This window comes from Leopardus geoffroyi, chromosome C2 (genome assembly GCF_018350155.1).
Source record: "Leopardus geoffroyi isolate Oge1 chromosome C2, O.geoffroyi_Oge1_pat1.0, whole genome shotgun sequence".
Taxonomy (NCBI): Eukaryota; Metazoa; Chordata; class Mammalia; order Carnivora; family Felidae; genus Leopardus; species Leopardus geoffroyi.
In genome coordinates, this window is record NC_059333.1 from 54755763 (window position 1) to 54769029 (window position 13267).

A 13267-nucleotide genomic window follows, 5' to 3' on the forward strand; every position below is an offset into this window, starting at 1 on the left:
GTCTTTACATGAATTTATGACATCTCCATGTAAGCTTTAAATTCCTAAAGACAAGGAATGTGTGTTCTTTTCTCTGTCCCCCACATTCTTAATGCTTTTGCTCAGTATATTTCTGATTGAGCTAATGAATGTTGTCTTGTTACTGCTCATTTACATCAAGTATCTGCAAGCTTAATATGGTGTTACCAGAGTATTGACCCTCCTAGTAAATTCTCAGTTACCATTTTCCATAAAACCCCACATGCTCCATGCCTTTCTCTTGCCTTCTGTTCTTCAACCCATAGGCCACTTCCCCTTTTACAGATCCTTTGAAGAATCATTTTTCATGCTTGAACCAGGGGAATGCTTACAAACCACGTGTAAAAAGAAATAGTATGTTTGTGTGACTAATTGTGGATTGTAAACAGTTTGAAGGCAGAGACTTTAATTCATGCTTTTAACCAGTGTCTGTCATCTAGTCCAGCATTTTTCACAACTGGGACTTTCTTCTTTAAAAACTACATTTTTTTTTTCCCCTCATGGCAAATGTGTTAATTTGTTTGAAAGTCTTTTGTCATTTTATAGAGTGGTGACCTTTGTCCAGATGACTGTTCATCTGACAAACCCAGCCCATGTGCCTTTTACTTGGACACAGTAATGATGCATGTGTCTGCTACTTCCATTTGCACCTCACCCTACCATTTGTCACTTTCCACCTTCAGACGGGAGGCAAGGCTATTTGTCTGCCTCAGCCTAAAATGTGAATCCCCCATGCAGGTGAGTGCAGTAGAGTAGGGTGTCTCTCAGATCACATTTGATTCCTCCAAATCTATTCTGCTGTTGGTGGTCAATTCTAGTTTCGTTCGCCTTGCATCCTATTTTAATTATTTTTGTAAGAAACGTGGAACTGTATTTTTCCATTATTTTGTGTCTGCCTTCCTTCTGCATGTACCCGTGTATCAATGTGCAAATGTACAGCTTTTAAGTTTAAAAAAAGAAAGTTTATTCAGAAAACTTGACTTAAGGTAATTTGGGGATAACTCTAAACCATTGATTATTAACATACGAACACTTACATTGTATTACCTACAGTACAGTTTTTGTTCATATGATTTAAAGTGAAAAGATAGAAAAAGGTTATTTGGATTATATACGCTTTCTTATACCAAGGATAAAAGAACCGTTTTTCCTGTTGGGTTAAATAAAAAGCTGTTGGGAGTGCATACTAAATTAGTTTACTTTACACATGGTGTGACCATTTCAAAAGGCAAGCTTATGGGATTGTAGCAGTTGTATTGATTTAGTAAAGTTTCCAGCAGTTAGTCACATATAATTGAATACATGTAAAATACATTTTTATTAGTTGATATGACTTTTAGCACTATATAATGAATAGCAATGAATGTATTTCATTTAGTTCTATGGTCACAGAAGGGGAAAGAAGCATCAGAGTTGGGAGAGTTATAGGAGGCAGTCACAGAAAAGTAAAGGGGAAGGGAGGAAGGGAGGATATTGTCAGTGAAGGTTGAAACCTCCAAGACATAGAGTCTGATGGATTAACTGCAACACCACACATCGCAGCTCTTAGCCTGCTCACACTTGCAGTCGAAATCCTACTATGCTGATACTTCACACATATTTCATTTCTTACCAAATGACGTTTTATGGCATTGCTCTTTACAGCAAGACTGTCGGCACCTTTTTTTCCAACAGCATTTGCTCACTTCATGTCTCTGCCACCTTTTGGTAATTCTTGCAATATTTCAAACTTCTTCATTATTATGTTTGTTGTGGTGATCTGTGATCAGTGATTGATTACAGCTTGCTGAAAGCTCAGATGATGGTTAGCATTTCTTAGCAACAAAGTACTTTTAATTAAGATATTTCATTGTTGAAGAGCCTGGGTAGCTCTGTCAGTTGAGCTTCTGACTCCTGATTTCAGCTCGGGTCATGATCCAGGGTTGTGGGATCAAGTCCCAAATTGGGCTCCATGCTGAGCATTGAGCCTCCATAACACACACTCACTCTTTCGCTCTCTGTCTCTGTCTCTCTGTCTCTCTCCCTCTCTCCCTCTGCCCCTCTCCCCTGCTTGCTCTTTCTCTATCTATTAAAAGAAAGGGGGGGGGCACCTGGGCAGCTCAGTTGGTTAAGCGTCCAGCTTGGACTCAGGTCATGATCTCACAGTTTGTGAATTCAAGCCCACCTCAGGCTCTCTCCTGTAAGCTCAGAGCCCACTTCAGATCCTGTCTCCCTCTCTCTCTGCCCCTCCCCTGCTCTCTCTCTCTCAAAAATAATAAACGTGAAAAAATATACATTATTTTTTAAAATAATGCTACTGTACACCTAATAGACTGTAGTATAGTGTAAACATAACCTTTATACACATTGGGAAACCAAAAAATCCATTCGACTGGCTCTATTGGGACACTCCCTTTATTGTGGTAGTCTGGAAGCAAACCCACAGTATCTTTGAGGTATGCTTGTGCTCTTTCCTCTACATGGCCCAGCGTCTTCAAATAATTAAAAAGTTATACATCAGTTTTCCCTACCTTGTTCCCCTTCTCCCACTCTTGATCTCAGCTTGTTTATCCCCAAACTGGTCACTTTGCTCTGTTAAGTGTGCCTGTATTTACCTTACCTGTATGTCAAAGCACAGATTTAATTTTTGCCATACTTAGCAAATTAAGCAGTGAACAGAATCTGGTTTCTGGCTCTGGTATTGACTAACAGTTTGTAATGTGTACCTGATACCCACTTTGAAGTTGGTGCCATGCTGTACACCCTTGTTTACAATGACCCTACATATTGGTGATATTATTCTCAATTTATGGAAACTTAAGGGTGAGACCCAGAGAGGTATGTTCTGCTTCTTTGGTCACATAGTGCTAGGGTTTGAACTCTGATGTTTCAGTCTTTACCTTACAAATAACTCCCTCTTAATCATGGTAAGACATCTTTTTGGATGCTTAAAAAAAATGTGGGTCGAAAGAAACAAATGTGCTGCCTCTGTACCCTTCTTCCACAAATGAACTTTCCAGTAGTTAAATGCATGCTGAGATTGCCATTCAATAAGTAAAACCACAGAAGTTATTGAAAGTAATTTTTCCTTCATTTTGTAATGGGGGAGGGGGGATGAGATATGAAGTCTGTTAAAACTTTCAATCTATATATTAATTAAAATCTTATCTGTTCTTTATTTATAGTATAAAGATGCATTTATGAAAGCGAATCCTGGCTATAAATGGTGTCCTACCACAAACAAGCCTGTGAAATCCCCAACACCCACTGTTAATCCACGAAAGAAACTGTGGGCCTTCCCATCTGAGTCTTCAAGAGATTTGCCAAGCCCCAAGAAAGCAAAGACCGAAGAAATGCCTCAGCTAAACTTTGGAATGGCTGGTGAGTTTAGACATTATTTCTATCTTCTACCTGTTCTTTTTTTTTTTTTTTTCCTTTCTTTCTTTTTTAGGGAGAGAGCTCAAGCAAGGGAGAAGGGCAGAGGGAGAGAGAGACAGAATCCCAGCAGTCTCTGTGCTGTCAGCATAGAGCCCACCATAGGGCCCAATCCCACAAACTGTGGGATCGTGACCTCAGCTGTAATCAAGAGTCAGACACCCAACTGACGGAGCCACCCAGGTGCTCCTCTACCTGTTTTTTGTTTTTGTTTTTTTTTTAAGGATAAGGCAATACATTTAGGTAGTACTTTTAATAAATAGTCTATAGAGAGAAAGAGAGAGAAGGAAGTAAAATTTATAACCAGTGTGCAGCATTGCAAATATAGCTTATCTGAAAGCTTTGGAACATGATATACATAGAATGTGTATGTATAACTAAAGGAAGTGTGAACCAAGTAGTAGAGTCATACATATATGTGAATTTCTGGCATTGACATTATGGAAAGGCAGACCGCAAGGTGGAGATTAAGAGCTCAGGGCATTTTATAATGTAACAAAGTAGCTTAAACATACATACACACTATTAGCTATCCTAGTAAGTATCTTAGTTATCATGGGTTCTTATAAAGCCATAATTAATGTTGATCATTTGAGGATCTGAAACCTCAAGGGCAAGAATATGAACAGTTCCATCATAAGTCTGAGATGAATCTGACAGCTGTTTCTTAGAGGGAATTCCCATTCTACCCGCCATCCCCCTTCTGCCCCCATTCCTGTATGACCCAGGCAAATGAAAACTTCCAGATGGCCCCATTTGTTATGGGGCCTTTAATACTCTTTGGGTGGTAAGGAATGCTAGAGCATTTATTACCATGAAATAAAGTACTTACATTCATTCTGCACATGGCTCTGTCTTCCCTGGCTGTTGCAGTGCAGTAATCAAGAGAGAAATTTTCCAGAATGAAGTTGGGAGATTGAGCAGGGTGGAAACTATGAAGTTGGTATAGAGCTATATGGTTCCTATTTCATTATTCATTATAAACAAATTTTCTTCAAAATGAGAGCATGAACCATTTACTGTATGGGGAACCTGGGAAAGCAGGATGAACAATATTGGGATTAACACCTTTTTAATCCAGTTTTTTAATCCAGTTTTATTGAGCAATAATTGACCTACATTAATGTATAAGTTTAAGACCTACAGACTGATGGTTTGATTTACATATATTGTGAAATGATTACAATAGGTTCAGCTAACATCTATCTCCTCCTATAGATAGAATAAAAAAAGAAAAGGGAAAAGAGGGAAAAAATTTCTCCTTGTGATTAGAACTCTTAGAATTAACTCTCTTAACAACTTTCCTGTATGTCATATAGCAGTGTCAGCTGTACATATAATGTTGTACATTATATCCATAGTACTTTCTTATCTTGTAATTGGAAACCTGTGACCACCTTTCCTCCAATTCTTCCTTCCTCCACGCTGTTTCTCTGCCAATCACAAGTCTGATTTCTTTCTGTGATTTTTTTTTTAAGATTCCACATATAACTAGGATCATATAGCATTTATCTTTCTTTGACTTATGTCACTTAGCATAATGCCTTCAGTGTGCATCCATTTCTTCACAAATGGTAGGATTCCCTCATTTTTTATGGCAGAATAATATATCATTGTGTATATATGTGTATATTAAATCGCATCTTCTTTATTCATTCATCATCAGTGGACACGTAGGTTGTTTCTATGTAAACATGGAACATTTTCTACAATAGATCATGTGTTGCCACAGAACAAGTCATAGCGAATTCAAGAAAATTAAAACCATACCAAATGTCTTCTGACCACAATGGCATGAAACTAGAAATCAAAAGCAAGAGGAAAGCTGGAAAATTGAAAAACTCATGAAAATTAAACAACAGTCTATAGAACAATCGATGGATCAAAGAAGAAATTAAAGGAGAAATAAAAAAGTTTCTTGAGACGAACAAAAAATGGAGACCTAACACTGCAGACTTTGCAGTTCTAAGTGACAAGTTTATAGCAACAAATGCCCACATTAAGAGGCAAGAAAGATCCCCAGAACAACCTAACTCTGTGCCTTAAGAAACTAGAGAAAGAAAAACAGAGCTCAGGCTAGTGGAAAAAGGGAAATAAGACAGATTTGATCATAAATAAATGAAATAGAGAACAGAAAAACAAGAGAAAAAGTTAATGAGACTTAAGAGTTCGTTCTTTGAAAAAATAAACCTATAGCCAGACTAACCACAGAAAAAATATAAAGGACTCAAATTTAAAAAATTATAAATGAAAAAGACATTGCAACTGATACCACAGAAATACAAAGGATCAGTAGAGGCTACTATGAACAACTATATGCCAACAAACTGGACAACCTAGGAGAAATGGAGAAATGTTTAGAAACCTACAACGTACCAGCACTGAATTAGGAAAAAATAGAAAATCTTAATAGACCAATTATGAGTAAGGAGATTGAGTTAGTAATAAAAAATTTCCCAATGAAGGAAAGCCCAGGATCAGATGGCTTACCTGGTAAATTTTACCAAACATTTAAAGAATTAACAGTAGTTCTTCTCAAACTCTCCCAAAAATATCAAAGAGGAGGGACAATTCCCAAACTCATTTTATGATAGCCAGCATTATTCTGATACCAAAATCAGAAAGGGACACTACTAGGAAAGAAAACTACAAACCAATATTCCTGACAAATAATAGATTCAAAAATTCTCAAAATACTAGCAAACTGAATCCAGCAGCACATTAAAAAGATCATTCACTATGATCAAGTGGGATTTATCCTGGGGATGCAGGGATAGTTCAACACCTATGTGACCATCTCAATAAATACAGAAAAGCACTTGACGAAATCCAACATCCATTCATGATAAACACTCTTAACAAATTAGTCACAGAAGAAAGGTATCTTAACATGATAAAGGCCATATAGAGAAAGCCCACAGGTGCCTCATAATAGTGAAAGGCTGGAAGCTTTTCCTTTAAGGTCAGGAATAAGACAACTGTGTCTACTCATCACTCTTATTCATCATCATACTAGAAGTGCTAGCTAGAGCAATAGGCAAGAAGAAGAAATAAAGAAAAAAAAGTTTTGAAAAAAAAGTAAAATTTTCTGTTTGCAAATGACATGACTTAATATTTGGAAAATCCTAAAGACTTAACCAAGAAACTATTGGATCTAATCAACGAATTCAGTAAAGTTGCAGGATACGAGGTTAACATATAAAAATAAGTAGTGTTTCTATACACTAACAACAGATATTCTGAAAAAGGACTAAATCGATCCTATTTACAATAGCATTAAAACAATAAAATAGTAATAAATTTAAGTAGGTAAAAGATCTTCAAAAACTACAAGAAACGGATGAAAGAAATTGAAGAAGACACAAATAAATGGAAAGGTTTTCTGTGTTTATGGATTGAAAGAATTAATATTGTTAAAACAATACAGCCAAAAGCCATCTATAAAGAAATCCCTACCAAGATTCCAATGGCAGTTTTTACAGAAATAGAAAGGACACCCCTACAATTTATATGGAGCCACAAAAGACCCTGAATAGCCGAAGAAATCCTGAGAAATGAGAACAAAGGAGGAGGCCTCATACTTTCTGATTTCAAGCTATAAACCCATAGTCATTAAGACATAAAAACAGACATATAGACCAATGGAAGAGAATCAGGATCCCATAAGTAAACCCAAACTTACACAGTCAACCAATATCTGACAAGGGAACCAAGAATACTAAATGGAAAAAAGATCGTCTTTTCAATAAATGGTGCTGGAGTAATTGGATATTCACATGTAAAAATAACTGAAACTGGACCCATATCTTAAACCATAAAAAATTAACTTGACATGGCTTAAGGACTTAAATACGAAATTTGAGACTATGGAAATCCTAGAAGAAAACATAGGAATAAAGCTCCTTGACATAGGTCTTGGTAATGGTCTCTTTTGGATGTGGCACCTAAAGCACAAGCAACAAAATAAAAAATCCAAATATCCAAAAATCTGTAAGTAATTCCTACAAGTCAGTAGTAAAAAACAGAAACAAAACCCAAGTAAAAAGTGGGCAGAGGACCTGAATAGACATTGATCCAAAGAAGATGTACAAATGACCAACTAGGTACTTCAAAAGACACTCAACATCACTAATCAATAGGAACATGCAAATTAAAAAGCCACAATGAGATACCACCTCAGCTTCTGATAATGAACATCATCAGAAAGACCAGCAAGAACAAGTGCTGGTGAACAGGTAGAGAAAAGGGAACCCTTGTGCACTGTTGTAAATTGGTGCACCCACTAAGGGAAAAGTGTATGCAGGATCCTTAAATAAAAGAAAGAACTTAGTGATTCAGTGTGTGATTCATAGTATAACAAAGTATGTGGTGTTGTCATATATGAACACTAAAAAATGCAGTCTGACGGGCACCTGGGTGGCTCAGTTGGTTAAGCATCCAACTTTGGCTCAGGTCATGATCTCAGGGTTCGTGGGTTCGAGCCCTGTATCGGGCTCTGTGCTGACAGCTCAAAGCCTGGAGCCTGCTTCAGATTCTGTGTCTCCCTCTCTCTCTGCCCCTCCCATGGTCATGTTCTGTCTCTCGCTCTCAAAAATAAACAAACATTAAAAAAAGGGGGGGGGGGAAGAAATGCAGTCTGACATAATAGCATCCTGAGGAAACAAAATCTTCAGGTAGTCGTCATGTAGGTGTCTATGGTATAATTCTAGGTAAACCACCAAAATGATCCTGCTATGTATCCCAGAAGAATCAAAATGCAGGGCTCTTACTTTTAGCTGTCATTGTACAACTGTAGTTTCGTTCTCCTTCCAGCAGTCTTGGTGAGCCCTGTGGACTTTCCAGATTGTATCAGTTGCAGTGTTTCATAATAAAACATTTTATCATAAAAGGATCATAAAAGACTATATGGATGATTGGCTGGCAACGGAATTCCTTTCATTATCGTTTGTCTTCCACAGCTTTTGCTCCCAGTTCTAAATCAACAACATTAGGTGTTTTTCATACAATGGCTCTTCACAAACCAATAATAATTGTAGATAAAGCTATGAAACCTTCGAAAACTATGAAAGATGTCTGTTTTTTATACCATTTTTGACAGTTTATTTATCTGCCTTTCATACCTACAAATCGAACTGTCTGAGACCTAGACATCAACCAAGATTTTTACAGGTCAGCTTTACAAAAACAATGTTCTTTTAAAGTAAAATAAGGAAAGAAAACACCTTCTTGAGTTTGTGTCATTCTGTGAGGGTCTGTGACATATGTTGGTAATCCATTGTCATGGCCTTGTTGAGATGGTGTATGTATAGTGGATAACACTGTTGTGATATTTCCAGTGGTATCTCTCACAACACAATGAAAGCAAATAGATTTGCCTTTAATTAAAACATGGTGCCTAGGGCTGCCTGGGTGGCTCAGTCGGTTAAGTGTCCGACTTTGGCTCAGGTCATGATCTCAACGGTTTGTGGGTTCAGGCCCCACGTCGGGCTCTGTGCTGACAGCTCAGAGCCTGGACCCTGCTTTGAATTCTGTGTCTCCCTCTCTCTCTGCTTTTCTCTCTCTCTCTCTCTCTCTCTCTCTCTCTCAAAAATAAATAAACATTAAAAAAATTTTTTTTTAAACATGGTGCCTAGCTGTTTGAATCTGAGGGATCCTTACAGGGCCTTTAAAGGACAATTTTAGCTTTTCCTCAACATGGAGCCTCTTCTGTTTTTCCATTAGTCCTTGTCACATGAGATTTTGCTATTTTCAATAATCCCAAAGCAGCTAAATGTATGATTTCCAAGAAGGGAAAGTGCTATAGAATTTAATTGAGTACAGGCCTTGTTGGTAAAGGGAAAGCATGCTATCTGTATATTTTTGATGTTCTAGAGAACATTATGTAAGTGTAAATTAATGTAAAGGATGATGGCAATTTTTTGGTCTGTGTTTTATTATCTGTACAGCAAACTTCTTGCAAAGTTACATTGGTACATAACTGAAATAAATCGCCAGGTGAGCATGTTCCTATTTTACTTTATATTTGAACTAAAACATTTTTATTTCTATTAGAAAGCAATCATCCAGTCCTCCTGATCCCTAGAATGACAGCTGTAAAAGTATTTAGCTGCCCTGAAGAACCAAATTAAAATTTTACTTTCTGCTAAATTTATTTCCCCTCCTTATTTTAATTTTAAACAGATTTAAGTGTCTATTTTAACAAAGCACAGTTCTTAAATTCAACATTTAATTAAAGGTGGAATCTTAAAACAACAGCAAAGTGCCTTGTTTCATCATAAAAGCTAGAGTTCCTGTGTTTTCTGTATGTGTATCTTCCTGTGTGGCTACTTTCCAACACTGAGCTATTTCTAGACCACCTGATCATTTGGTGGCCTGTTTTCCCCTATGATAACCTTTTTCTTTTTTTTTTTTTTTAATAACCTCAGATTATTTTTTCAATTTTTAAAAAAATTTGTAGACAAGATGTGGTCAGAGTTGCTTCATGAGTAAGACAGATTGTATACAAGGATATACTTAAGGTCATATCTTTAAACAGAAAAGAAAAACACCTCAGTGTCTTCACGCAAGAGTATGCCTGATTCTCTTTAAAAAAAAATTGTTTGTTTATATTTTAGGGAGAGGGGCAAAGAGAAATAATCTCAAGGAGGCTCCATGCTTAGCATGAAGCCCAGTGTGGGACTTGATCTCACAACTCTGAGGTCATGACCTGAGCCGAAATCAAGAGTTGGAGGCTTAACCAACTGAGCCACCCAGGCGCCTCTGATTCTCATTTTTAATTTAGGAGAGATTCCTAAAAATAAAAACATATTTATTTAGGGACCTATATGCACTAGGACAGGCACTGAGTTAGGCACTGTCATATATGTTATTTCATTGCAGATCTAAAACTTAATTCATTTAAGATAATCTTTTTTTTTTTTTTTAATTTTTTAATGTTTATTTATTTTTGAGACAGAGAGAGACAGAGCATGAACTGGGGAGGGGCAGAGAGAGAGGGAGACACAGAATCGGAAACAGGCTCCAGGCTCTGAGCCATCAGCCCAGAGCCCGACGCGGGGCTCGAACTCACGGACCGCGAGATCGTGACCTGAGCCGAAGTCGGCCGCTTAACCGACTGAGCCACCCAGGCGCCCCTCATTTAAGATAATCTTAAAGGATATAGGTTTGTTACTGTTTTTAATCCTTTACTTGTTTAGGGGCGCCTGGGTGGCTCTGTCCGTTGGGCATCTGATTCTTGATCACAGCTCAGGTCTTGAGTTTAAGCCCCACGTTGGGCTTTGCACGGGGCATGAGGTCTACTTAAAAAAAAAAAAAAAAAAAAAAAAACTTGTTTAATTATATCTCTGGATTGTAGATCTACCACATTGCTGTTTTTATTTTGTCCTTTTGTTTCCGTTGGTTATTGAAGGAAGAGAATAAAGACCTTCACTAATATAAAAAGGATTCATTTAAAATCTTAAAAATATTTCAAAGAAGGGCCTGACTATACTCCTAAGATTTAAAATATCAAAAATACATCATTATCTAGTGTAAATTTGTTTTTGAAAGTTTTAGAGAAAGATTATTTCAACGAAGCCCACTAGTAGATCTTGGAAGGCCCATTTATAAAATTTGTCTCTGTTCTGTAGTTTCTCATATAGTCTGGTTTTTGTATCAGCCCTAATTTTACATGGTAGAAATAACAGTTTGAGAATGACAACATCAAACTTCTTAGACATTAAGTATAAGTACTCTTTTGGTTTGTTTTTTTTAATCCATCTAAATTCCCCATTCAGTAAGGCACGAAGCATCACATGAGAAGATAATTCATATTCTAAACAGCTATGGAACTGAAGAACAGGTTATGTTGGAATGGTGGGACAATAGTTGAATTTAAAAGGCTCACAAAAGTATGAGTACATACTTAAGCACATATATGCTAGGTTATTGCTATATAAAGAGTTTTGAAAGTTTTCTATAAAAAGTTATATATGGTTCTGTTGGATTCTGAGTCTTTGTTAGTATTCCCTTTCGACTCTGTGGATTGTATGTACCTCATGCTTGTGGATTGATGATTTATTTCTTGTTGACTTTTTTAGATCCTACTCAGATGGGAGGCCTGAGCATGCTACTTTTAGCTGGAGAACATGCTCTTGGAACATCAGAGGTAAGGTGGTCCTCATCCCTGACCGCTCTGCTCACGCTGGGGCTTGAAAACACAGATATCTGTATTCTGTTCACAATGTTTTGTAGTTTCACTGTTTATAGCTCATAAGCAAACTTTACTTCTCTTTTTCTTTTCTTTTTGTCAAGATCTATTTGTGCTTTGTATTGTGCCTTGAGTATAACAGTAGGGGTATAAATAAGTCCAAGAGGACACAAACAAGAAGTCAGGTGCAGATTTTTGAGGTTCTGTGAACCTGAGAGAAAGAAACGGAATATACCGAATGTTAGCATCTGCCATGATTGTGTCATGGTCTGTAGGGCAGGTCCTAGGACTCATTCCATCTACTCATAACATACCCTGGTTTTTGTGATGTTCTCATGTAGACTTGCTAGTGAAAAAATGAGAGTTTAATTGTCAATCTCTCTGGTACCTGAATAAATCCAGACTCCTGTGTATTAAACATGGCACTCCAAGATTGTTTTATTCTTTAAAATGGAAAACAAAAAGGACCCAGGCCCTCATGACCTTGGTTTTATGATCTCTTATTTTCTTGCAGTTTCTGGACTGCTTTTACAAACATTTTTAGGTATGATTTTGATGGGCAGGTAGTAGCAGTTAAGCATGCATAGTTTGCATTTGTGAAATTTCTTGCTTTTCCAGGGCCATTTAACAGAGGCCAGACAAATTAACCTGCAGGTCATATTGTTTTACCAACGTCAGCTACTTGAGATGGAGATTTTTCAAGCCCAACCAGAATCGCTATTTACAGCAACATAGCAGTCATCTCATTCTACTGCAGATACATGTATTTCCTACTTTTTAAAAAAGTTACCAGTATGCCATACAGTGGACTCATTCAGATAGTGGTTTTAGAAGATACCATGTAAGATACTTATATCACAAAGGCCATTATTATTTTTTTTTTTTTAATTTTTTTTCAATGTTTATTTATTTTTGGGACAGAGAGAGACAGAGCATGAATGGGGGAGGGGCAGAGAGAGAGGGAGACACAGAATCGGAAACAGGCTCCAGGCTCTGAGCCATCAGCCCAGAGCCTGACGCGGGGCTCGAACTCACGGACCGCGAGATCGTGACCTGGCTGAAGTCGGACGCTTAACCGACTGCGCCACCCAGGCGCCCCACAAAGGCCATTATTATGTGTTGTTTACATTTGTGATCCATAGTTGGTGACCGTATATTCAGTTTAACATAATTATTTTGATTCCATTCAATTCAGTGTAGCAAAAGAATATGTAAATTGGTATTCTGGTAGTTACTTACGTGGTACTAATCTCTAGCTGAAAAAAATAGACATGTTACTTTGTGCCTTTACATACTTGTTATTCAGCATGTTTTTACTTCCTGACACACTAGAATTCTCAGGAAGTCATTTCCCTTTCTGACACATGGCTGCTACCTAATAGGAACCAGACTGACTCTCACTTAGGTGTAGACTATCCCAAGCATGAATCCCAAGCTGAATTTTGGAATACTAATGCACACTTGACCTTTCAAGACAGTATGACTCATGATTCCCAAGAATGTGCTGTATTGTTAAAGTTGGCATCACCTTTTCTAACAGACTATACTATAATGATGTTTTCTTCCCAACTTCTGTTACCATTCTTTCTAACTCTCAGGAACACGTTTAAATAAATAAACATCCATCCATAGAACTTACAGATAGAT

General features: G+C 37.3%; 1 protein-coding gene across 15 annotated transcripts in view; it reads left to right on the forward strand.

The window, feature by feature from the left end:
* Positions 1 to 13267, forward strand: part of BBX (BBX high mobility group box domain containing) — a 289196-nt gene that overhangs the window by 195738 nt on the left and 80191 nt on the right. For all 15 annotated transcript variants that reach the window (XM_045501896.1, XM_045501908.1, XM_045501910.1 and 12 more), the window contains 2 exons: positions 3183 to 3378; positions 11511 to 11578. In XM_045501896.1, coding sequence (XP_045357852.1) covers positions 3183 to 3378; positions 11511 to 11578 — 264 coding nt within the window. The remainder of the gene's footprint in view (positions 1 to 3182; positions 3379 to 11510; positions 11579 to 13267) is intronic.